We start from the raw sequence: 26,425 nt of genomic DNA, 5'->3' as shown, positions 1-26,425 counted from the left end.
ATATGTGATGCTGGTGAAGACAGTGCACTTAGCCCAAGAGTCAGAGGGAGGGTTTCTAGCAGTGGAGTGACCTGCTTGCTCATGTCCAGGGAGCCAGCAGAGCAGCTAGAAAGAAACATGGTTTGGCACCATGGCAGGCTTCTGCTTCCACTAGCAGAGGAGTTTGTTTCGGGTCAGGGATTAGTAGCCATTACCAGCTGGTCAGTGGAATGTAGAGTTGGTTCATCCTCAAAGCTTGACAGTCATGAAGACCTTAGAATAGCTGTGCGCTGGGGGCAAACAGAAAGAATTATAAAAAGAAGAGATTAAGAATGCTTTGTAGCATGCACCATAAACTGAAATGTGGTCCTTTATTTTGAAAACCTGCTTTTAATTCTCATCCCACGATTCTTAAAAATACAGTTCTGTCTAGAGAATAATTTAAAGATTTCGCCTTATTATTTAACGTAAATTTGGTGACAGAAAGAGTAGAAAAATGCACTGATCTCAAGCCAATTGTGTATTTGTTTCTGTAAAATTTTTATAAAACATGCTGATTTCTGTCATTCTGTTTGCCATGTTGCTATCCCCATGAGAACTGTATTCTAAAGCAGCATCCCCTGTTCTGAATGATACTCTGCAGAGCACATACTCCGACCCTAATGCTCTGGGTCTGGGCATCCTGTGCTAGAAGGAACCTGTGGGTTCCACCTAACCCTGAAGGCTAGAGCCCGGAGAAGCAGAGCCTCATGGTAGTTCCTTCTCCCTCCCAACCAGCAGAGGTTCACAGGGCTCCGGCTCCTGAAACCTCCGGTAGCCCCAGACTTTCCTTCCACCCCCACCCCCCCACCCCCATGCCTGCTGCGGGTGCAACTTGAATGAGATGATTCCTGCCCTGTCAATCCTAGAGGAGCTACTCTTGATCTCTTCTGGGTTGTGGTCCCCTTTGAGGATCTGATGAAAGCTGTGGGCAAAAATGTGCGTGTAACTGCAGGGGCTGCCAAGAAACCCTTTTCCAGAGCAGGGCGGGCATCGATGCCCATTTCCTATCAGCAAATTCTTAGCAAAGTCCAAAGTTGTAGTTCTTTAGGAAGGGAAAGGCAGCACTCTCGTCTGTAACCTGGTGATAGCTGTATTATTAAGTTGTATTTTTATTAATACCTTCTTCAGCTAGTACTAGAAAGAGGCTGCCCGGAGAAGAGCACATCCTGGCACGCTGCTCCCTGTCACTATGGTTTTGCATGTATGTTTGTTATTGGGGGAAAAAACCAGGACAGATTTTTCAATATCCCTCTCCCGTCCTATTCTGTGGTTTTCCTTTGTTGTTTTTCGTGATCCATTAGATTTTATACAGAACCACCAATTACCCACCGGTTTGTTCAGACTATTGACTGGGAAGCCAAATACCATGTCCCCCTTACACAGCGACTCAGCATTATAGACTTTTGTTCTGTTCATTTAACTACGTGCTCTCTGCTTTTTTCCTAGAAAGGAATTTTCCTGAATTGAAATCAGTTAATAAAACTCTTTTTCTTTCTTTTTACAGCTTGTACCTCCTTTTAAACCTCAAGTAACATCTGAGACAGATACTAGATATTTTGATGAAGAATTTACAGCTCAGACTATTACAATAACACCACCTGAAAAATGTAAGTAAATTTAGAAGGCAATTGATAAATTTCTAATATAATTTCTTCTAATGTAATTGAAGAAAACAGTCTTCTAAAAACTCATCTGATATTTTCAAGATCAAATTCCACAGTGACTTACTCCATTCTATTTAAGAATATTGAATATTGAATTGAATTTAAGAACATTGAGTTCCCAGTGGAAATATCAAAAGATAGGTAATATGAAAGGACTGCAAGAAATGCTTTTCTGGGTAGGATAAATTATATAGAGAGAAATTGTAGATGAAATTACAGACTAGCCCTTCCTTACTGTTCTCCAACAGATTCTTTTGACACGAACGGAAACGACTGTGAAATAGAGCCTGCCCTCTTTCCTAGACTTTGTTCATTCCCACATCACCTTCAGAATTTTGCCAATTCTGGCCTCCTACTTACTTAATAGTTTTAAAATTCACTTAGAGTCACTCCTTTTCACCTAGCTCTCTCTTAAATAGCATTATCTGTGAGGACATAATTTAGTTTGCTGGTTCTTTTGGATACATATAAATTACATATTTATGAAAACTGTGTGTTCATGTACCACTTCAAGTCCATTCATATATAGTAGTATGTCTCACACTTAGAGAAATACCATAAAGAAGTGGAGCTGTAATGAGGAAAAGGTGATCAGACATAATTGATAAACGTTTTCATGCTGACAGAGGTCTGTGTGTATCATCACTAACTTAGGAGTGTGGATACGATTGCATTTCAGGGCAATATTTGGAGAGCTGCAAGGATGCTTCAAGTCACACATTTTTTGGTTCACATCATAGTTTTTCTCTCCTTTTCTTTTCGATTCCTTTCCTATATGTCTTCTCTTCTCATTCCTTTTTCAGAGGCAGATTCATCAATTGTGCTGATGTGGACTCAGTGTCCGGGAGAGGGGAGGTTGGAGGCTAATGCTGTGCCCAGCATGGTCACAGGCGACAGATTTTCCTGTCAAGAGGCAAACAAGGGATCATGTGGGCCAAGAGGTCTTAATCTGGGGACCATGGTCTAGCAACAAGGGGACTGTGAACACCATGAAAGTGAAGATATAATTGTGTGTGTGCTTTTCTTTCTTTAGATTCACATAAAGTTAAAGTACTCCAGGTCCTGAAGTTGAGTCAGCCATAGTCAGGAGCAGGGCTTACCAACTTGACCGATGTCCCGGCTAAGTTGTGAAATACCAATACATTGAAGTGAGCTACTCATGGTCTATCCTGTGGTGAGGCAGAGTTTCCACTCAGTCTTGTGCCATTGCTAGAATTTTAGAATCACTAAGAGTCACTGACAGACAGTCTTGGAAAGCCTGTGGAGTCATGGGCAAGTAGCTCAGGGTTGAGTAGAAATAATGGGCATAGGCCTTGGCCTCTGTCCCCAGCATGGACTGTGGCATTAGAATTGTCCAAAATGCTGGGTAACATCAGTGAGTTTTTGGATCCGCCCATGGGCAGTTCCTGCCATAGAGCCTTTGCTAGGCCCTTTCATTTGGATATAATCCTAACTGTAATCAGACCACACCATTCCTCTGCTTAAAACCTTCCAGTGCCTTCCACTGCACTCTAAATCCAGTGTGCTCACACTGGTTTGCATAGCACTGACTGATCTGGGCTCTGTCCACCTCTCTGACCTCTTCCTGTTCCATCTTTCCCCACTGTCCCTGGGTTCCAGCCACACCTTGAACATGCCACAGGTCACCATGCCTCAGGCTCTGAGTACAGTATTTATGGTGTCCGTGCCTGAAAGGCTCTTCTTCCCTGATCTTACACGGACGGCTCCTTCTTGGCCTTCAGCACTAAGCCTGCATGTCATTCCATCAGAGAACCTTCTTTGACCTCCTAGTCTGAAGAACATCAGTCTGACAACACTCCCTCCCACCCTTCATTCTCTACACTGGCACCTTCACTTGCTGGTATTTTTCTGTTTGTTTGCTTAGTGTCTCTTTCTACCACTAACGTGCAGTGGGTTGGAGAGGAAGGATCTAGTTTGTCTCATTCGTTGTTAGCCCAAGCTCCTAGTTAGATGCCTGGCACAGTGTGCATATTCAATAATACTTGTTAGGTGCATAAACAAACAGAATATGGTGAGGGCCTAGGAACTTCAGAGCTGGGAGGACACCCAGGTTTGCCTCCCCTCTGAATATCCAAAGCAGACATTGGAAAGGTCCTGACAGGTCTCTGTCCTCAGTCTCAGCCTCTTTGAGAAAGTTTCTATGCTTAAATAGAGCATTTGGCATTTGCGTACTCTTTAGAGCAAGTCAGTACGTTATTTTGGAAGCCATAGACATAAGAAGGCTCTCACATATCAGGAGGAGACATTTTACTTCAGAAAGCTAAAAGTGAAATCCCAATTTGGGACCCAGGGTGAGGCTGAAAAAGCCCAGGACTCAGACCTGGGGAACCCGTCTTGTGTCCTGCCTCTGCCCCTTACAGCTCTGGGCGATGGCTGATCACTTTGTCCTCTGCAAAAGCGGGGAGCAGGGCTGATACTCTCTCGGTGGCCTGTTTTTGTCCCCCTGTGTGCCTGAGAAATTTAGGAGAGGCACCGAGAGTTCTGCAAATTTGAATCACCCTATTTTCAATTCTGCTCAAGCACCGGATTGGTTAGTCCATAGTATTACTCTGTGCTGTGGTCCAGTCCATTTCGAGGGACGATAGGCCCGACCCAGCGGGCACCTGGCTGCAGGAGCGGCGTAGTGGAGGGCCGGCGGACAGGGCCAACTAATGCTGTGCTTGGAAATGTGGGACTAGAAAGACCAGAGCAAATCAAAATGGATTTGGTTACAAATAAGGTCAATTAGAAACTGTTGTATATGCCTCTTAGTCAGTTATTTTTTCATGATTGACTTGAATTTCAAAGCCCTAGCTTTCAAGGACCAGAATCTCTTCGAAATTCATCTTACCTGCCTTATTCCTTATACCACACCCACGGGGCACTTGTCCTGATGAGAATTTGTCGTTAGTTTGCATTTTATTGCTCAATTTCTAGGACTTCTAAAATGAGACTGAAATGTTAGAAAGTGTTAGAAGTCCCCCAGCACAGTTTCTAGAACATAATTTGAACCTAGTTCCTTGGCTTCATTAATCAGCAATATAAAAGCCATCAAGAATGTTTTTCCTGGCATGTCATATTTTACCACTAACAGCACCTCCATTATTAAATAACATATGTCCTTTCAGACATGGGTCATGCTGTAAAAGCCCTACAGCCTTGGTGTCTTTAAACAATCATAGGTTCACTTCTAGATTGAGACAGAGATACTTAGGAAGCCTGTACATTGTAGTAACTTCCAAGATGGTTATCAAAATCCACCTGCAATTGTCGGCCCACAAAAGTCTGGCTTTTTGTCTAGGCACAGTGGTGCACACCTGTAATCCCAGCACTTTAGGAGGCCAAGGCGAGCGGATCACTTGAGGTCAGGAGGAGTCTGAGACTAGCCTGGCCAACATGGTGAAACCCCCTGTCTACAAAAAAATACAAAAATTAGCCAGGCGTGGTGCTGCATGCATGTGATTCCAGCTACTCGGGAGGCTGAGGCAGGAGAATCACTTGAACCCAGGAGGCGGAAGCTGCATTGAGCTGAGACCACAACACTGCCCTCCAGTCTGGGCAACAGTGCAAGACTCTGTCTTTAAAAAAAAAGTCTGGCTTTTGTGGGTGTCAGAAATGGGGTGTGGTCCTGCCCTGCTCCTGGGCCCTGGACAGTATGGAAACGAGAGCCCAGCCATGTCATCTGTGTTTGACACCCCACAATTGAGGGTGGGGAGGGCGCTGTGGACTTACTGTGGTTTTCCCTATTCAGGACCTCTGTAGAAAGGAAAGTCAGATGAAAGAGCTCAGCAGAGTGTGCCCAGGCAAAGACTAGCATCGACGCATCTGTAGGCACCTCTGTTCAGCAGCCGCTCCTGCTGTCTGTGTGGCTCAGCACAGCGCAGCGCTCAGCACTGGGGGCCACGGGGCCCTGGGCTTCCGATCTTAGGGGAGCAGCCTCGGTGGTGGTGAACTGCAGCTTCTGGGTTCTTCTAGGGCAAAGGGGCAGTGTTTTTAGTTTGACAGTTCCTGGATCCATCCTAGATTCCCTTAAGGGGCAGATAAAAATGAGAATCAGTGAAACCTTAAAATGGTGATTACATTGAACATAACCTTTTTCTTGCCGCTTTGAATAGTTTCACTGGTAAGAAAAGTTTAACTGGTAAGAAACCATTGCAGCTCCCTCACTGCTAACACACAGAGGTCTCGGTGGTCAAAGTCCAGGGTGGCGCCGTCGTTAGCAGTTGTCTTCCCACTTGCCACCTTGCTGGTAGAAAACAGAGGACAGTTACTGTTCAGAACAAATCAGCAGTTAGAAAGGCAAAATGTTCCATTTTCTACAAACAGCTGCAGGGACATGCCAGATTGTCCTCACTGGCATTAATAATGGAACAGATTTGGGAATGTGTCATCTTTCGTTGTTGCCATTGATGGTCCTCCGCCTTCCCCTTACAGAAAAAGAGGGTTTCTTTGAGATCTGGTCGCTTTCACTGCCATATAATGACGTTTGTTCAATGTTCTAAGAAAATCAGGCAACTGATGTTCCTTGGGTGCAGGGATTCAAGGGATGTAGCATGTAGAGTTGATCATGGTCTTCTTTTTCCAGATAAGTGTTTTTGAAAAACATAGTTTATGCTCATTATCATCACTATTCCCTATGCACAGCCTCTCACAGCAGGAACTAACTTGTGTACATTGACAGGCTCCGACTCAGAGGCAGCTGCCACTTCCTCCAGCTCCCCTCCCACCATCCTGCCCAGGCTCTCAACTCTTTTAGGGCCATGATCAGATGTTCACACCTCATTGTTACCAAGCCTGACAACAGAAAAGGGCTGGAATGATGGAAGGGGGATCATTGGCTTTAAAGAATATCAAGGATTGGTGCCCTCGGGGATATCTGTGAAATTTCCTAGATTCAGAATTGTGAGGAATGTGTTACTGAAGTGAGAGTGAAGGCTGTCTCGCAATTCTTAGCTGACACCCAGCAAGAGTCTCTCCTCTTCCAAGAGAGTGTCCAGCACCTGCCCCTGTGGAACATCTGGCTAACCTTGGATGCTGAACCTCGCCAGGCTAGAGTGAGTCCTGGTCATGGCCCCAGGAACCCAGGCAGCTCTCCTGCCCTTCCTGGCTGAGCAGGACAAGCACCAGGCTCCCCACTGCTGTCCAGAGCCAGCTGCATGTTTGCTATGCAGAAACACTGAGCAAAATAAAGGTGTTGGTGAGGAAAATTGTTTATTTGAAATGTGATTGGCACATGTCAGAATCTGAACATTAAGGTTTTAGCTGCCTGTATTCTCTAGAGAGTGTTTATACTCTGTGGCTCGACCACGGATACACCATCATTCCCAGCTCCTTCCGTTTTGACTGGAGCTAAAAAAACTGCTGAAGGTGTTTGATTGCAAAGATGTATGTGACTTGCTTGGTACAAATATTGGAACCGATAACTTTATAAGGAGGTAGAGATTTCCTCAAACCTCAATACCTTCTAGAAATGCTGACTGCAGTTACAGTGGTCTATTTGCAGAAGGAGAGAGGGCCTCCGAGTTCGGTGTCTTTCACAGAGCAGGGAGCCACAAATGCTTCTAGATGGATCAGTTCTCACCTCATGCAAGGATATCTTCTGATAGATACATTAGGGGTCAAACATTTGGGCTAATGCCAGCTTGAATCCCATTTCTTAGAATCTTCTGCATTAAGAGTGGGATACAGAAAAGAAAAACAGTGAGACAAGAATGGAAGTGTTTATTCTTCAGACAAGGGCAGAGCATCCTCATCTTCAGGGTGACAGAGTCAGCCTCAGTGCAGTGGGATCTGGCCTGTATGCTTTCTTTGTTTACACCCACGTCCAGCTGATGCTCCCTGGAGAGGTTAGAATATTTTTAAAAAATTGGTAATGTACTTCCTATATGGGTTTGAGGAAACTGAATTATTTTGCTTGAAGAGAAAAGGTTGAGTATTGGAAAGATTCACTGATTTCCATTGCAGGACAGCATATAATTAAGCTTAGAGGAGAGCACGGGGGATTTAAAATGGCACCTCCCCCAGGAGACTGTGAGTCCGGGGTCCTTGGGAGCTTCGTTCAGAGTTCTGCAGTCCGTGGGCCTGATGGGTGCTCAGCCCGGAGCAGATGTGTGGGGGTGCGTGTTGACTGAGTGGCTGACCGTATGGCCACATATCAGGAAGAGCTTCCGACAGCACAGGACTGTCATCACAGGAACTTAGGAGAAGAGGGTGTGATCATCTGTGATCTTTGAAATACGGAAATCCAGGAAGGCCGAGAGGAGGACACTGCGATTGTCAGCGGCCTGTTTTGATGCCTTTCAAGTCTCTTCGGTTGTTTCCTGGTGAGCCAGGCCTCAGACGTTGACATCCTTCCCTCTTTTTCTTTCACTTAGCCCCTTCATGCTCAAGTTTTATCACAGGGAAACTGGGAAAGGTGAGTTAAGCCAGATGTTAGATATTGAATAACATTTCATAGGAAGCTTTATTTTACAATTGTACTTAAAGCCTCACAAAACAAAAATACAAGCACTTGAAGACATTTGATGATGGATTCTATACAGACTTTGGATGCTGTGGGTTTCACTGACTGGCAGTTTTGATGTATGTGGTTACATGAAACGAAAGGTTACTGAAGACTGCTCCTTCTGAAACACTTCTGTTTTCTTGAATACCGTTGTTTTCACTGTTTCATTGAGTCTTGAAATTTTGATGTCTTAGAGATGATTCTGTAGTATTATTTCTTCATAGACTGTGTATTTCTGAAAATCAGATGCTTTTGAAGTATAATTACTGTATAGCTTATCGATAAACACAAGTTTATGGGAGCTGTTGCCTCTGTTCATCTTTCCTATGTTCAGAGTTTACAAAACATAGACCAGAGATAATGTTGCAAAAAATAAATGTAAAATTAAAATAGATGTTTCCTGCCCACAGATGAGGAGGATGGTATGGACTGCATGGACAATGAGAGGCGGCCGCATTTCCCTCAGTTTTCCTACTCTGCAAGTGGACGAGAATAAGTCTCTTTCATTCTGCTACTTCACTGTCATCTTCAATTTATTACTGAAAATGATTCCTGGACATCACCAGTCCTAGCTCTTACACATAGCAGGGGCACCTTCCGACATCCCAGACCAGCCAAGGGTCTTCACCCCTCGCCACCTTTCACCCTCATGAAAATACGCATACACGCAAATACACTCCAGTTTTTGTTTTTGCATGAAATTGTATCTCAGTCTAAGGTCTCATGCTGTTGCTGCTACTGTCTTACTATTATAGCAACTTTCAGAAGTAATTTTCCAGCCTTTGGAAGTCATGAGCCCACCATTGTTCATTTGTGCACCAGTTGTCATCTTTTGATCTTTGAGTTTTTCCCTCAGTGAAGGCTAAATGAGATACACTGATTCTAGGTACATTTTTTAACTTTCTAGAAGAGAAAATCTAACTAGACTAAGAAGATATAGTTTATCAATTCAGAACAAGCAATTGTGGAAGGGTGGTGGCGTGCATATGTAAAGCACATCAGATCCATGCGTGAAGTAGGTATATATCACTAAGCTGTGGCTGGAATTGATTAGGAAGCATTTGGTAGAAGGACTGAACAACTGTTGGGATATATAGATATATATATATATATTTTTTAATTCCTAGTGGATACTGTAGAAGAAGCCCATATCACATGTGGATGTGGAGACTCCCGGGCAATCATGAGCCAGTGAACACTGTTCTACCAAGAAACGAAGGCACATGCACAGCCAAGGTCACTTACAGGGTCTTATGAAACAGTTTGCGCCAGAGAGCATCTTTCCCCCGTGCTTGGAAACCTTTTTTCCTTCTTGACATTTATCACCTCTGATGGCTGAAGAATGTAGACAGGTATAATGATACTGCTTTTCACCAAAATTTGTACACCAAGGTAAACAGGTGTTTGCCTTATTTAATTTTTTACTTTCAGTTCTACGTGAATTAGCTTTTTCTCAGATGTTAAAACTTTGAATGTCCTTTTATGATTTTGTTTATATTGCAGTAGTATTTATTTTTTAGTGATGAGAATTGTATGTCATGTCAGCAAACGCAGCTCCAACCTATATAAAATAGACTTACTGCAGTTTCTTTTGACCCATGTGCAAGGATTGTACACGCTGATGAGAATCATGCACTTTTTCTCCTCTGTTAAAAAACGATAAGGCTCTGAAATGGAATATATTGGTTAGAATTTGGCTTTGGGAGAAGAGATGCTGTCATTTAACCCCTTGGTACTGAAAATGAGAAAATCCCCAACTACCCATGCCAAGGGGTTAATGAAACAAATAGCTGTTGACGTTTGTTCATTGAAGAATTGAAACATTATGATGACCTGGCAACAAAAAGTAATGAAGAAAATTGAGACCTGAGTGATGATAAGAAATGATCTTTACATGGCAAAATGAACACATCTTGAGGATTTAGGAAGTGGGCAGTGAAGGCTAAGAACCTGGTGTGTTTCTTGGGATCATGGTACATTTATCACTGAATTAAGCCATCAGGGAAAAAACAACAAAAAAGAACACCTCCAGCTTTTCTTTTTCTGTATATACTCATGTCCCCAGATTCCAACATTTCTCACTGAAAGGGGGCATGTATGCAAACCTCATCTTTCTCCTTCATTAATGATGATCTTCAGATTAAACCCTTTGGTGCTAGGAGCTGACAATTTCCAAAGCAGCCTATGAAGTCCTAGGGGCTGGGGGCCATTCTTGCGCCAAGCAGAAGGCCATCCCACTCCGTGGAGTGATCATGGAAATGTATTTTAGTTAAACTCTCTGACAGCTCCCAAATGGAAGACTACAGCGTGATGTAGTATTATGATTGCATTGTATGAAAGAGCAAGTGACTTTCTAAGTAGGATGAATCATATTCATATGCAGATGTCTTAGCCTCTTGGCGCTGGAAGTGTGGATTTATAGCTATAAAACCACTGCTGGCAGTGGGTGGGCCACTGGGACTGACGGGGGTTAAAGGGCATTTTACTAAGGCAGCTAAGACATATTCAGACATCGATGTTCTCCTTATTTTTCATATTTCTACCTGAGTGAAGTTCATCCTTAGTATTGAGTAGGAAGTTACAGTAAATGGTAGTTCATTCTTACTTACACACATAGTTAATTTTTTTTTCACTACACTTGGAATTATGTTGAATGTTTCATTTGGACAAAAAAGTAGACTAGAAGGTATGTTCTTTAAGTTGTCTTGCATCCATTATATAAGAAAGAAACAGGTGGGAGGAAGAGCAGAAAGCTGAGACTGGCTGGTGTTCAGAGCACTTACTCCTCTGGAGGGAAACCATGACGCCGTACACTAAGCACAGAGCTTTGTGTTGTTTTGGTTTTTTCCCCCAGATCTTAGTGATTCCCGTGACCTTGGCCAAGGACACTTCCTAAAGTTTAATGACTGGCACTGACATTGCCCCAGTCGGGCCACTCCTCACACTGGCTCTCAGTCCCTCCCCAGCCATGCCTGGGGCTCAGTCACTTCCATTCCACCCTCTGAGACTCCACTGGGGTCACACAAGGTGTCTTCTTGGCTTTGATTTTGAGAATCCCCTATTTTCACTTCCAGATCTGTCAGCTGCCATGGAGGAATACTAGAAAACCAGAAATGTGTGTACAGGGAGATTTCTAAAACTTCCCTTGTGTCGCCCATAGTTGTAGTTTTGGGTTCTGTCAGGCGGAACACTCTGAAACCTGGAATCATTCTATGAGAATACAGTTCATACTTTGCAGACTCCAGCCCATACTAACTGTCATGAAGCTTGACTTCTTGTCATAATGCAGCCATCTTGGAGGAAATTGGCCATTTCTGCTTGGATTGTTGGCAGGGTCACGCTCAGCTTTGCTTTCTACACTAATTACATAGCATTATTCAAGTATTGTTTTCCATTTCCCATCCCTGATTTCCAGCTTCTTCAAGCTGACTGTTCTTGCAGGGGCCACTTGCTTCTCCTAGAGGACAAAAGTAAGGGCCTTCCTTACTAACTGCAGGGTCTCTATATTACACCTCAACGTACACACTTTGCTGCTACTGTTTGTACTGTCCACAGTAGAATTTCCTCATCTTGCTCCTGGTAGTGCATTACAGGCAAGCATGAAATGTAAAGTATTTATTTAAATAAAAAGAAAACCTCTAAATTGGTAATTGAATTACCTCCCTGTAGCTTTATAGTTTGTGACATTTCTTGACCTTGCTAGTTCTTTCATTAGATCTGTGCAAGATCTAGTCATCTGGTTAAGGATTTTAAGCAGATGCAACTATAAACCCAAGAAACTGTATTACTCTTACTGTTGGTCATACTAAAACTGTCTATTTCCTTAAGTATATGGCCCACGAGGATGTGAAATAACTAGGAGAAACTGTTTTTGTACACTGTACATCCTTAGTATTTTTACACGTATATGATAGGGATGAACATGATTTTCCTTCGTGCAGACAGCTTAAATAAAGCACTATGTCAATCTGCTACTTCTCTGTTTCTTGTTGTTGGATGTGGTTCTATAATCCCCCCAAATTACATCTTCTTTAATGAAAACAGATTTTTAATAGCCCCAGCTGGTATTAGCCTACCTTGTATAAAATGTGACAGGAAAATATACAAATTCCTTGTAGCTCAGACACACACAGGGGCTCATTTTTACTTCAGTGGAACGGCAGTAGTGCGGTTACGCCTGTGATGAAGGGCTGCTTCCGAGGGGAGACGCGGACTCTCAGCACTGGATTTAGGACGGATATTCTGTGAAGCCAGGGATGGAGGAGGTCTCAGACCTTGGAGACATTCAGACCCTCATCATCTATACAACCCATGGTTTGGACCCAGAATCTGAAGGAATGTAGCTTGTCATTAATGTCTTCCTGATAATGTACTGCTCTGCATACTTCCTTTCTTAGAGTGTATTGCTAACATGTCATGGCAGATTAACAACCTTAGACACGGGTGATGTAGATGGGTAGGACGGCTGGACTGCAGTCTGACTTCACGTTGAATCATTCTGGATGGGGCCTTTTTCTGATTTTACCTCATAAAGCTACTATTGTAGAAACTTGGCTTTGCTCCTGTGATGAAGCCAGACAGAGGAATGGCTTTGGGGACCAGAGTGAGTCAAGCGCGTATGTGTACGTCACACAGCCAAATTTGAGAGCATTCTCACATGTGCTCTTCGCTCAAAACCACTGGGGTTGACAGATCCAGGAGGCTAAAATAAAGTGACCTCTATAATTCTTTAAAGGTGCTATTTTTAGAATATTGTATAATTTATTCACAGTATATCTAAAACAGAATTAAGGACAATTAAAATATCTTATGTGACAGCCTTTATGTCTAGCACATTTGATGAAAAACTTCTGAATCTGAATAGACGTTCTACTGTTTCAGGCTTGAGCCTTTTACACGCTCGAGAGATTCGAATGGTCTGTGTGTGTAGATCATGCCACCGCCTCCAAAGCCTAGTCCACACCACTTCTGAGAGGCAAGGCTGAGCGTATGGTGACATCAGCTCTGTGTTGAGATGGGGATGAGGATGATGGCTCGCTGGCCAAGCAGGGTAGCCGAAGGTCAGGGACCCGTCCCAACTGCAGCCTTGCCTTTAGTGTTTGTCATTCTCAGATACAACACAGTATGTCCAGTGTCCATTTTTATTACTTTAAAGCATTTGAGGGCTTAACTGTGTATAGTAGAAATACTATTTTAGACAAATAATTATCTGTGTACAGATAGATACTTGATATACTCTAAGTAAATTTTCTAATTTCACTAAGTACGTTTTTAGGCTCCTCTCAAATACTGCATATTGAAGAAAAAAATCTGACACCACCGAGCCAAAGATGCTTTTTTGTCTGTTTTCGTTGTTTAACAGAATGGAACGAGTAATGCATAGTGCTTCCTGGTGTCTCCTGATTGTGCACAAATTAGGACAATAAATAAAATGGAGTCTGATGGGACATTGATTAAAGGTGAAGGATGATTGATATATAGATCATGAAAAGAAAAATGAATGGCAGGAAAAAAAGTTTGGTCCTTAATATACTTTGGCCTAGTTAAAATATGTGCCTTTTTGGTGTGTTTTGTTCATCACTACAAGATAAAAAGGAAACATTACAACTCAAGTCTTTAAAAAGTTCATTTATTGAAAATCATATGTACAACCTAGCATACGAATGAGCAGATTGAAACACGTAACTTCAAGCCATTTCTGAAAACATACACCAGGAGCTCTGCTCATCTGGAGTCAGACTCCAGCTCCAGCCCGGCTGCGTGCAGGGATGGCGCACGCGCTGATGAGGACCAGCCCCCCCTGCAGGCTGAGGCGGTGTCACCCTGGGAAGGTCGTGGTGCGTTGTGGCATATTAAGTCTAAATCAGATGAATGTAAATATCTCTTTGTAAATCATTTATTTCACTCTGTTCCATCCAGGTCAGCAATCAGATTGTGGCATGCTGGGTAACTGGAAAAAATAATAAAAAGTAAGTTTCAATAGCTCACGTTCTTCAATGTGATTTGTCTTCTCATTTGCTGGTTTAGTCACCTTTTAGGGTGAAAACTGTTGGAGAAAAAAAACCTGTTGCTAAAAATGTGGAAATTACATGAAAAGTTTGTGCCTCATCTTGTCCACATCAAAGCCCTTGTCACATACGAAATAAGGTTAACTGGTTTAATGGGTTAAATTTGAAAACAACCTAGACTACAGACACTCGTGCCTCTTAAATAAGGACAGTCTGGTGTTAGGACATGGCCAGAGAGCCGTCTCTTCTCTCCAGGAAAGGACACATTGATTTGTGCCAGAATCTGTTTACTGAAAATTGTTCTGACCTTACAGCAGGTAATTCCAGAAGAAAAACAGGGTGTAGGCCAAGTGCCCCTAAGAAATTCCTCCTGAAACAAAACAAGCTGAAACATCTCCAGATTTACTGTAACATATAAAAAAGTATTTTTACATGGAAACCTCGAAACCTCCCATGTGTTGGAAGAGGGGATTGGGTATACTGAGGTCTCTTAGTTTTACACAGATAGAAATGTTCCAAAGCTGCTTCATGCGAATTGGGTTGGGGGAGAATCGCAAGTTCAGAAAGTACTGAATACTGTTCCTGGCCTCTGCTGCCACAGCTGCTCAAATTAGTTTAAACCACATCAGGAACTAGAGTCAGAAGCCACTGGAAACAGTTCTGTTCCACAAAACATGGCTGGAGTTTCTGCTCTGCACTGTGTGGGAAGGTGACTGGGCCCCAGTCCTCGCCCTCTAGCGGAGTGTCAAGTCCAGAGAAAGCCAATGGTTTCCAAATCCCGGTTTCCGCATCAGTTACACTGGCACGCGCTGCAGGGCCAGGCGCCCAATCTGGTCCCTCTGTAGTTAGGAACCGTCTGCCAAAAAGAGAAGTGGGCCTGCCCCTCCCCAGTGAGGATTTTCCAAGCTAGACTCCCAAGGGACGACTCTGTCAACCTACTTTAAGCCGTCATTATGTGGGGATTTCCAAGACATGACAATGAGTGAAACCAAATCTTCATTCAAGAGAAATACATGAACATCAGCCCGTTGCCTTTTATAAGAAATGAGAAAAAGTAATGTTTACATTTCAAGTAGATTTCCCAGTGTGTGAGAGGCCCTGAGGACAACTTTTTCTGGAACAGGTCTGTGAGTAGTGGGGGGGTCTCAGCAGGGTAGTTAGAGTAGCTGGGGGGCCTGGCCTCAGGCTGAATGCAGGTGGAGCTCTGGCAGGAGGCCTCACTCCTCCTAGTAAACCTGCCATCCGATGCGCACAGCCCTCGCAGGCCTGTGGGGCCAGGTGGACTATTTCCTGGGCCCACGGGGTGCTTTGTTCTCCAGGCCCTTTCTGAGTGGCCCATGTGGAGTCCACCCCGTGCACTGTGCCCTAGAGCCCTGCCATTGCAGAGGGGACTCCCTTCTATCTTCAGTGGGATACTCACAGCAGAGACTGCCACCATTGCCATCTGATCGTCAAACACATGGTTTGCACCAAGCTGACCTGCCTTCCAGGCCAGCTGATCGAACTGACCCAGCACAGTCCTGCTAATTAGCCGGGTTTGAATGGCCCTCCACCCCTGCTCCATGGATTGGCCAAGTAGGGCAGGTGGCCTGGTGTCCTCGCTCTTGACGCAGTGGCTTCCTAACCTTAGAAATGCTAGGATGACTCTGAATACAAAAAGGGTAAGCATAAATCCCAACAGATAACACTTCAAAAGAAAAACAGCCCGACTCTCAGCTGAGCACAGTGGCCACACCTGTAATCCCAGCACTTTGGAGGCTGAGGCACTAGGATCGCTTGAGTCCAGGAGTTCGAGACCAGCCTGGGCAACATAGCAAGACCTCATCTCTACAGAAAAATTGTAAAAATTAGCCACGTGTGGTGGTGCACACCTGTAGTCCCAGGGACTCAAAAGGCTGATGCAGGAGGATCGCTGTAGCCCAGAATTCAAGGCTGCAGTGAGCTATGATCGCGCCACTGCACTGCAGCCTGGGTGACAGATCGTGACCCTGTCTCTCAAAAAAATAAATGAAAAAAAGAATTGAATTTTGGGTAGAAAACACACCCACATACGCACAATACAGAATAGGCGTGAAAACCTGAAATAAAAGTAAAACGTGTTACGGAATTTTCTGAGAAGCTCCAGGAAACAGGCAGTTCTCATGATGAGTCTACATAATGCCTGTGGGCTCCCAGGCCACCTAGCAATTTATCATTATCGGAGCTGTTCGCTGCTGGCACTCAGGTGACCTCCTAATTCCGTGGGCCTCACCAGGAACTAACAGAAGTCAGCCTGATGCCTTCCTGCGGCAGACCGGCCGTGACCGTCTGCATGGGCTTTGAATTTCATGCGGCTCAGGTGAGAAGCTCTATACCCATCCCCACTTTCACACTGTCAAACTCACCATCCGCTGCTCAAGCCCCCGTGCCTGCAGCCGTGCCTGGCCCATGGTGAGCGTTCAGTCAGCACTGGGGGGCTAGATAATCTGTCCTAGGAGCTCACCGTTTTGTCGCCTCCGTTTGCTGACTCTTCAGTACCACACATTTCTCTGACCCTGCAGCACGTCCCGAGACAGAAGCCGTAGTTACTGCCCACATCTGGCTTATCTGCCATTAGGGATATCCATGATGCTTATTTCCAGAAAGTCCTGTCATCAGCACCACAGTGACCACGGTCTCGCTGTCCAGGAAAGAAGCGCGTGCGTATGCCAGTGGGACGTGATCCCTCAGCCAGTGTCTCTCATCCTTCTGCCCTTCCATTTGTCATCATGGCCCTTGCTGTGGCCCTCCTGCGGCTGCCCTGCAGCGCACTGGCCGCTGCTCCCCTGCCGTGCTGTCCACAGTGGCGGAAACGCACCCCATCTGCAGGCGCACAGCTGCTAACCCATTTTCTTTGTTCTCACTTTAAATCCTATGGGAGTCTTCTCTCCACAAACCCTGCCTCGTTCATTTCTGAAGTTTGGTAAGTTCTGAGTGTAAGAAATGAGTTGCTCGGGGTGACCTGAACTGTTCCCCGGGCGACCATGCTGTGGGGGTCCAGCCAGCCTCTTCTGCCTCTTTGTTCCCAAGCCAGCCAGAAAGGCCAGAGTTGGCAGCCCGGGGAGATGGTGGCACCCCTCGCCCCGCTCACGGGAGACCTGCCCGGGCTTTCCACTTCATTCTCTCTGTGGGTGGCTCTAGCCAGCCCTTCTGAAGGTAACATCCCCTTCCCCCTCCCCGCTATCTGCTCTGCTCACTGGCATGCTGTCTCTGGCCAAGTCAAAACATGGTCCTGGTCCCTTGTGTGTCTGGCAATAAAGCATCCATTTGTAACTGGAGAGGGCAGACCCCTCCCCCCATCTCCATCTGGGGCATTTCAAAGCTGGCCCTGAGTTGACAGAGCTCCAGGGCAGCCCCTGCCTCGCTTGGTGGCTCGCCTCCCGCCTCCGCCTCGTGTTCTGGGCGCCAGGGCTAGGGCTCGGCAGCTGTTCCAGCCAGGCCCGGCTCCGCCCACACCCGCTGGGGTACCTGCCCCCATCCACACATCCTGTGGCCTGAGAAGAAGTTCATTTCCCTGCCCAGCCGCTTCCCAATTCCATTCACTTCATTTCTCTGAGCCTTATTTTTCTATGTACAAAATGGTTATTTATCTCAAATGGCCCTTTCAAGCCCACAATGATCTCAGCACTCATCCTGCTGGTTTCATAACCATCCGTGCTGGGCTCTGGGTGATATCAGGCCCTTCCTTTTAAAGGGAAGCTGGTTCTTTTTTCTTTTTCTCTGCCAGAAATCAAGTGACATGGAAGCTAACACATGTCTCTGAAGCGACGCAGAGCTGAGATTGGAACCCAGGCAGTTTGACCACAGAGTCCAGACTCCCATGCAGGACTCTCCTGCTTGTTCTAGCAGACGAGGGGGAACCACTTTGATATCTATGGAATTCAGCTGCCAAATTGGGCAGGAAACCTGGATGCAAGAAGCCACGTGAGCTCTGGCTTGCCACCAATGCAGTGAGGAGAGAGGTGCCCTCAGCATGCTGGGCAGAACGTGGTGGAAGTACAGCCTTCGAGCAGGACTGTCCAGCTGTTAGAAGGGAGATTCCTCTGAGATACCGCCCAGCTGTTAGAAGGGAGTATTCCTCTGAGATACCGCCCAGCTGTTAGAAGGGAGTATTCCTCTGAGATACCGCCCAGCTGTTTGTTAGAAGGGAGATTCCTATGAGATACCGCCCAGCTGTTAGAAGGGAGATTCCTCTGAGATACCGCCCAGCTGTTAGAAGGGAGTATTCCTCTGAGATACCGCCCAGCTGTTAGAAGGGAGTACTCCTCTGAGATACCGCCCAGCTGTTTGTTAGAAGGGAGATTCCTCTGAGATACCGCCCAGCTGTTAGAAGGGAGTATTCCTCTGAGATACCGCCCAGCTGTTTGTTAGAAGGGAGATTCCTCTGAGATACCGCCCAGCTGTTAGAAGGGAGTATTCCTCTGAGATACCGCCCAGCTGTTTGTTAGAAGGGAGATTCCTATGAGATACCGCCCAGCTGTTTGTTAGAAGGGAGTATTCCTCTGAGATACCGCCCAGCTGTTAGAAGGGAGTATTCCTCTGAGATACCGCCCAGCTGTTAGAAGGGAGATTCCTCTACAGAGCTGAGGGGCCTCGGCCACCTTCAGGCCCCCGCGGCCCTGCTGTCCCCAGCACCGTGGCTGAGGTTCTCGCTGAGGGGCCTCATCCCCTCCAGGTCAGGCTGTCCAGGAACCTTGCTCTGTCAGCTGCAAAGCAGGGCAGGAGCTCATGGTTAAGGCCATCCCAGGGCAGCCGCCACTCTTCCCTCCTGGCTGCACAGCTGGGCCTCTGACAACAGCAGCCACACGGCAGTCAGAGTTCAAAGCCCTCCTTCCCTTCCACTGCAGGCCTTGGCTGTGCTGCTTCTGGGCTCTAAGAAAGGAACAGGGCCATAGAAACCAGAGAAATGGTAAGGTAGCCACAGAGAAGGCCGCCTTGCAGACACAAAGTGGGACTTTCCATAAGACAGCATCTCTAGCTGGACTTGAGGGGGAGAGGGAGGCAGCCCCGTGCAGGCCAGGGAGGCCCCCGCACACAGGAGGCTGGGGTGGAGGTCCTGGCTCTGAGGTGCTGCCTCCTCCCCAGGGTGCACCCGAGCCCAAGCGTTCCTTCCTAACCATGGAGTCTGAGTTTGTCATCTTCCAGCTTTCTCAAGTCCCCTGAGTCATCAGAACTTCCTCTCCACACAGGCAGGTCTGTGTTTTATATGAACCATGTTTCCATGGTAAATAGATTTTAAGAATTCACAAAGGACAGACAGTGTCACCAACAGCAGAGAGTGGAGCCTCTGGCTGCCTCATGTTTGAAAGTGTTAAAAATAAAGACAACACTGACATTTGGGGTTGTAATGTGACGGAATTACAGTCTTTTAAAGGCAAGAACCACTGATCTACACTACATGTAATATTCAGTGTTTTGTTCACTTGTCTAATTGGATTAAAATATTTAGCTCCCTTTAAAATCTTGATTGTGAATTTATATTGCAAAATGTAATGTCTGACTCAGGAAGCAATAAGTAGAGCAAATGTATCTGAAGGAATATAAAATTCAATGTACTTTTCTCCCATGATTCTCATTCTGAAAGTACTCACTCTTGGACAAAGTGAACTGCTAACGGAAGAGCAAGTCTGGCTAAAATGAAGCCCTGCGCACTTTTCAATATTAGACACAGGGTGCTCAGTCAAAAAACACAAAGTTTAACTCTCTGCTGTTGGAGGTGTCTGGGGAAGTTTCGCCGAAGGTCGCGAGATGCTTATGTTAGACACGCAGCACCCGGGGTCTCGTGTCATCTTTAAAAACACTCAGGCAGCAGGGAGTTAATGACATTTTAGCTGCATATGTTCAAGTTTATTTAAAAAAATATGCAAGTCACTTTGGTTGACAGTGTCTTGTACACAGTTTTGAAAGAATCAGGGCAAACTTTAACAGAGTCAGTTTTTATTTGAAAAATATTTTCTGGGAATGTATCAGTGTTTATTTTTGAGACTGACAATTCGGGTGAAAATCAGGATAAAAACAAAAAAACAACAATTTGGTTGAAATCAAATTGTTTGTTTTCATCTATTTAGAATTCTTTCCAAAAAATCTTGGTTCAGGAGGAGGCTTTTAAATTTATTTTATTCAGTGTATTTGCTGTTCTATTCAAGCACCATCTGTCTTACAGGTAGCTAACTTTGTGGTAGCTCCTAAGTCAGCTGGGCGAGGCCCCCAGGGCTCCTGGAAGGACCACAGTAAGTTAGGTGACACCTCCAAGGCCTCACATGGGCCGCCTGCAGCAGCTCTGCCTTGCAGACAGGCCTCCCCAGCAGGGAGTGCTGGTCCCTAGAGCTGTCACTGTCCTAGAGCCTCCCTTCTCCCTTTGCTTCCAATCGCAATGGGCCTTTCCTCCTCCATCATCTTCTGTGTCTCTGCGTCCCCTGCTTGTTTTCGGCTCTCTTCTATGAGTCCTTTGGTATAATGAGATAATGTCGATGATCTTGAATATAATCACATATGGCTGCTGGATCCATGCACAAGTTTAAATCAAATTAGAAAGTAAATTCACTGCCAAGAATGCTTAAAAGTCATAGGGCCAACTGATGAACCACTGACAAGTCAGTTTCCGACTCTGTTTTCTAAACTGTAAGTGATTCATATGAGGGGACTAAAAGGGAATCACTCCCCAGACTGAACACCGCAGACAGAACCAAGCAGCCTACTTAGGCTATGACGGCCGTCAGAAAGTGCAAGTCAGCTGAGACCGTGCTCATTACCAAATAAGCAGACACAGAAAATCAGCTTGATGCTTGAGACCATCCTCTAAGCGGACAGATAATTTCTGTTTTCCCCTCTCCCAGATGCCATTCTCCCCAGGACTCCTATTTCCTCACCAGCCGGCTCCAACCTTCCTAGCCAGATGTTAGAGCCCCCAGGCTCTAGGTTGCAGACCCCTGACCCTGCTCCCAGCTGTCAGGCCCTGCCCAGACTTCCCCAAGACCCACTGACCTCCCCCCGAATCCCCTCCCCCCCACCCCCACACCAAAGTTTCAGCCTCCCCTAGCCAGGGCCTGCCTCTCAAGAAGAGGTGAGGGTGTGACTACCCAGTTTCAAACAAAAGGCCAGGCCAGTGTCTCTCTGGAGGCCCCGACCCTCTCGCAATACAGAGTGCAGGGAACCGCGTCTAGGCAAAGCTGGGCAAATGCTTCAATGTCTGTTCTCCACAAGGAGAAGAAAGAGCCATTTCATAACATCTAAAAGCCATTTTCTTGAAGTTGTTTCCCCTGGGTGAGGCAGGAGATCAGTAATGCCATTACTTGTAGTCACCCAAAACTAAGAACAAGCCAAGAGGCTGGGCACAGTGGCTCACGCCTGTGATGCCAGCACTTTGGGAGGCAAAGGTGGGCAGATCACCTGAGGTCAGGAGTTCGAGACCAGCCTGGCCAACATGGAGAAACCCAGTCTTTACTAAAAACACAAAATTAGCCCGGTGTGGTGGTGGGCGCCTGTAATCCCAGCTACTTGAGAGGATGAGGCTGAAGAATCGCTTGAACCCAGGAGGCGGAGGTTGCAGTGAGCCAAGACTATGCCATTGCACTCCAGCCTGGGTGACAAGAAAAAAACTCATCTCAAAAGAAACACAGCTGGGCGCAGTGGCTCACGCCTGTAATCCCAGCACTTTAGGAGGCTGAGGTGGGTGGATCATCTGAGGTCAGGAGTTCGAGACCAGTCTGGCCAACATGGTGAAACTCTGTTTCTACTAAAATACCAAAAAATTAGCTGGGCATGGTGGTGGGTGCCTGTAAACCCAACTACTTGGGAGCCTGAGGCAGGAGAATCACTTGAACCTGGGAGGCAGAGGTTGTAGTGAGCAAAGATAGCACCACTGTACTCCAGTCCAGTCTAGGTGACAGAGCGAGACTCCGTCTCAAAAAACAAAACAAAACAAAGCACAAGCCAAGCCATGAGCCAAGAGCTGTCGCCAGTGGCCTGGGCCCTGCCGGCTGCAGACAGCCCTGGGGAGGCAAGCGGGAAGGATGGCAGGTCTCGTGGCCAAAAGCATCCGTGTGGCAGCTACCGCTACCAGGGGCTCCCTCTGCCAGCCATGTCGTTTTGAGTGTTTCAGAATTCAAGCAGAAAGAAGTTAGAATAATGAAGCCTGCTAACAGGCTAGACACTTGCTGTCAGAGGCCACAGGCAAGCCTGAGCCCCACCACCAGGGGCAGCGGGGCTCAGGACCCAGGACAGGGAGTGAAGGAAAGGGGTGGACTTTGCTTTGGAACCGCTGCCCAACCCATTCTCTTCTGGGTATTAAGTGGACAGAGATGTTTAGAGTTAGACATGCAAAATTAAGTTAAGCTTAACTCATCCAGGCTGAGAAAATGGAAGCCTTTAGTTAAACCATCTCTAACCCGGACATGAGGACAGCTCTAACCTCAGCTGCCCAAGATCTGGACCTGCAGGCCACTCCAGGAAAACAGAGAGGCTGGCTGAGCACTCCAGAGCCCTCAGGCGGCACCTCCTCCAAAATACCTGCTTGAACCTACAGCAGCCTCGCTCACAGCACGGCTCAGCAGAAGCCTAACTCACACGCTGATTCCGTGACAAGAAGGCATTGCAGGGGCTGAAGCCCACTGACAGCCCCTACCTAGAGGCGAAGGCCAGGCTTAGCCAGGAAAAGCGGGCCCTGGGTTTAGATATTCCGCAGAGCGCTTGCAAACCTGGATCCCTGCCTCCTCTCTGACCACTAGTATTTGCAACTGAAAGCCAACATTCCCTCTACCAAATTTCTTTTGTCATGTTCATATTAAAATAACTCCAAGTGTAATATTTGAATCTGAAAGGCCGCTTTAGAGATGAGCCAGATGGGCCAGTATCAGATAGCACAGGATGGGCAAAGCATTGCTGCTGCTTCAGGCAAAAGAAGAAAGACCTGCTAGTTTTTCTGAGGATTTTTTGAGGTTCGGGGTTTTTTTAATGCATTTTGTGAAAATCCTGCAACTCACTTGGCAATAACCAGATTTTTAAAGCCCTGGAAGAGGCTTCGAAGCATGAGTGATCCATGTTAAGATCTAAGTGTGCTGTAAAGCAGGCAGATGGGGAGTTAAAAGTCAAAGCCCACGTTCTCCTGACCTAGTCCAGAGCCCAAAGGAAGCTGCCGTGTGCTTCAGCTTCCATGGAAGACTCCCCACACCTGAGGTCTGACAGAGTTCTTGGCTTCAGAGGCCAAAGATTCACGCATGCCAGGAGTCACGGTCCCTCCCTCCTATGTGACAAGAGCCTGGTCACCTGCCAGGAGACCTAGTGGCCCCAGTGGCCCTGATCTTTGGCTGGCCAGGCCTAAAGCAGGTGCCGCTGGGGCCCTCCCTGGGGACCTGGCCACAGGGCTGGGCTCTGAGCTGGGTCTGGTGGAGGATGAGGGGGTCATCCTGAAAGCAGAGGACAGGGGAGTGGCGCTGGTCCTACGGCTGCTGCTCTGCAGGCCTCTGCCTTCCCTGAACCTCTCCCAGGACCCCGTGAAGATAAGGGAGAAAGGAAACACCCTCCATGTCCAGCCCGTGTGCCCCAGGGCCTGTGGGGCATCCCGCCTGCACTCAGCCCACCCAGTAGCCCGTGAAGCCAGGCGTGCACCATGCCCACTGTGCAGAGGAGAAACTGAGGCTGGAAAAAGGCTTAAGTTACTTGTCCGAAGCGGGGGTGGGGGCTTCAGCAGTGACACAGACTGGATTAATTCTCTGTTCTTTCCAGCTCCAAACACTTCGACGGTTTTCCAAATGTAGTGTCCTCCGGAATCACCCCACCAGCTTGGCGAAATTCAGCTTCCAGGACCTGCCGCGGAGCGCGCCGGGGGAGGCCTCGCCCCCTGGCTTAGCAGTGGCAGTGCGACTGTGGCTGGGACTTTGAGCAGCCTGCCCCCCACGGTCCCGGTGAGCAGTCTCAGAAGCATGGGGACAGCAGAGGCGTTTCCACCTCCAGGCCTGAGCTCCCTGGCGCCTGGCTGTGCTCATTTACTGCCTGTGAACACATGTTTTGCAGAGGGATTTTGGGCTGAGTGGGAAAAGTCAGTACTTACAGGTTCCTTGAGCACAGGGTCATTTTGTAAGGAGAATGAGACTCCTCTTCGTTTCCATTTCCAGATGCATTTTTCCTATTCATCACTCCCAGCGCGTACTGCCTGAAGTCCCCAGGGCACTCACAGAGCACCCGGGTGCAATCCTAATGAAAGGCGGAGGCCTTGGTCAGCCCCCGGACCACCTCATTATCCTAACAAACTGCTTGATGGGGAAAATGCACAGCCTCTCTAACAGGCAGAGAAGCGATTTAGAAAACAAGAGGTTTCATGCTGCGTTCCAAACTCACCGGACACTTGCCTTCCTCCTTTTTCCCTGCTGGTGGCCCTGGATCTCACCTGAATGGGGAAAGCCTGGGCTGTGGAGCCAGGCTTAGGTTCCATTTGTGGTGTCCCTACCTCCCAGCTGTAATGCTTGTCTGGGCCTTGGTTTCCCTATCTAAAACATGGAGACAAAGATGTCAGCACCGCCTGCTTGTTCCAGGGTAAAGGGGATTAATGCATGCTGTGTAACACTGCCGGGTGCTCTGCAAGCACTCCAGATAGTAGCCCAGTAATCAGCTCATTTAGGACAAGATGCCTGCATTCCATTCAAGACGACTTTGCTAATTGAGAACACCTCTTTCCTCAACCAATTCAAACCATACACGACCTTCAGAGGCAGTTCAAGGCCACCGTCCTCCAAAAAGCCTGTTTTGCCGCCCACGGTCGTCCTCCCACTTCTCCCTGCTCTCGCACCCTCCGCGGCCTGCACGGCGCAGCTTGGCACTTGGTGTGGTTCGTTCATTCGCGGGCCTGGGTCTGTTCACCTGCAGGGACTTTAACCCCCTCACCAGGGCGGGCGCATGGCTCCGCTTCTCTGGGTCCTGCACCGCCCAGCACAGTCGTCAGGACCTCCCGCCCAGCTTACTGCTAACCGATGTGATCCGTGAGAAAGCCGGCCTGTTGAGCCGCATACAAGACCCACCACCGGTAGCCTCCCGCGTGTTCTTGGGTGGGCTGAGCCCGCCCACGGCCTCCCACCTGCGCCGCGTTCTGCACAGTACCTGGGTCCGCAGCCGGTCCACCTCTTCCGACAGGCTCTGCCTCTCCAGGAGAAGCTGGTTCTGCTTGTTGAGGAGCTGCACCAGCTGCTGGGCTGTGGCCTGGCTGTGCTTATCCAGCTGCCTTAGCCTGAAGAAAAATCCACCGCAGAATTAAAGAGGAATAACGTCAGCCTTTCAACAGGCCCAGGGGCTGTGTGTATCTGAGGGAAGCCCCTGCTAGGGAACCATAAGCAGGACGCCTAAGTGACCCTGAGGTGCCAGGCTCTGGCTAGCAGTGGGCCCTTGGTACGCACTGTGTGAAGGTAACATTCTAGCAAATGTGCGTGGGAACCGGGAGCCATCTCAGTACGCTATCAATTAGAAAACACGCAGATAAGTGGGGTAAGTGGAAGAAAAAAGGAAACTTTGAACTAACAAGTAGAGGTCAAAGATGAGGGGCCTAAATGCCGCCATTGTTCAGCTGGAAAGGTCTCTGGCAGGCTGAGCTGACGGCCGCCCCGGCTGGGGAAGTGGGTGAGGGCCGTGGAAACACTGAAGTAAGGGTTTTCCGTTATTAATCACTCAGTCAATCACGAGCTCCGGCATCGCTGACCAGATGTCTTTAAAGATCCTAAATTTGTCATTCTGCTGATGGGCGCTCCTCTCCAGACTTGCTAATTCACTCAGACCATTATCCTCATCTGTCCGCAGTCGGCTTCCTACAGCCAGCAGCACACTCACTCATGGAACTGTTGGCTTTGGATTAAATTTGGAATTGAACGACTACCCAGAAGTGTTCTGGAAAGAAGCGACATGTGTGGCCTGCCTCACGTCCTCACCCGTCAAAAGCACCAGCAGGCACGTTAACTGGGATTCTCACAAGGAAAAGGCCATTAAAGCTCAAGGTGCATTTCAAACTCCAGGCCACTGAGCCGAAGACCTCGGGGGCCGTTCTGCGGACACCGGCCTCTGGCTGCCCTCAGTTCGGGTTCTCCTGGGGCTCCGAGCACTACTAACCATGGACACGGCCACACGTTCGGGACTTGGGGTTGGGATAGGTTCCTTTACAGAAAAGGCCGCACATGTGGGCACAGGAACCACTGCCCTCTGGGAGACGCCGCGATGGTCGGTACCTTCCT

General features: G+C 47.3%; 2 protein-coding genes across 4 annotated transcripts in view; one reads left to right on the top strand and one right to left on the bottom strand.

The window, feature by feature from the left end:
* AKT3 (v-akt murine thymoma viral oncogene homolog 3) overlaps positions 1–26,214 on the top strand; it is a 362,354-nt gene extending 336,140 nt beyond the window's left edge. The window contains exons 12-14 of one of the 3 annotated variants that reach the window (XM_011955703.1): positions 1,526–1,628; positions 14,110–14,159; positions 25,998–26,214. In XM_011955703.1, the coding sequence (XP_011811093.1) occupies positions 1,526–1,628; positions 14,110–14,153 (147 nt within the window). In that variant the 3' untranslated portion in view covers positions 14,154–14,159; positions 25,998–26,214. Of the gene's footprint in view, positions 1–1,525; positions 1,629–8,600; positions 14,176–25,997 lie in introns of those variants that run through there. The other 2 variants (XM_011955702.1, XM_011955704.1) reach the window with 2 other exon arrangements.
* SDCCAG8 (serologically defined colon cancer antigen 8) overlaps positions 13,803–26,425 on the bottom strand; it is a 249,008-nt gene continuing 236,385 nt past the window's right edge. Inside the window, exons 17-18 of the mRNA XM_011955705.1 lie at positions 25,308–25,434; positions 13,803–14,140 (exon numbers count right to left, since the gene is read on the bottom strand). Coding sequence (XP_011811095.1) covers positions 14,111–14,140; positions 25,308–25,434 — 157 coding nt within the window. The 3' untranslated portion in view covers positions 13,803–14,110. The remainder of the gene's footprint in view (positions 14,141–25,307; positions 25,435–26,425) is intronic.

The sequence above is a fragment of the Colobus angolensis genome, unplaced genomic scaffold (assembly GCF_000951035.1).
Source record: "Colobus angolensis palliatus isolate OR3802 unplaced genomic scaffold, Cang.pa_1.0 Scaffold40, whole genome shotgun sequence".
In the NCBI taxonomy this organism is placed as follows: Eukaryota; Metazoa; Chordata; class Mammalia; order Primates; family Cercopithecidae; genus Colobus; species Colobus angolensis.
Note: the sequence above shows the minus strand (reverse complement) of the source record. Positions and strands in the feature narration are given on the sequence as shown.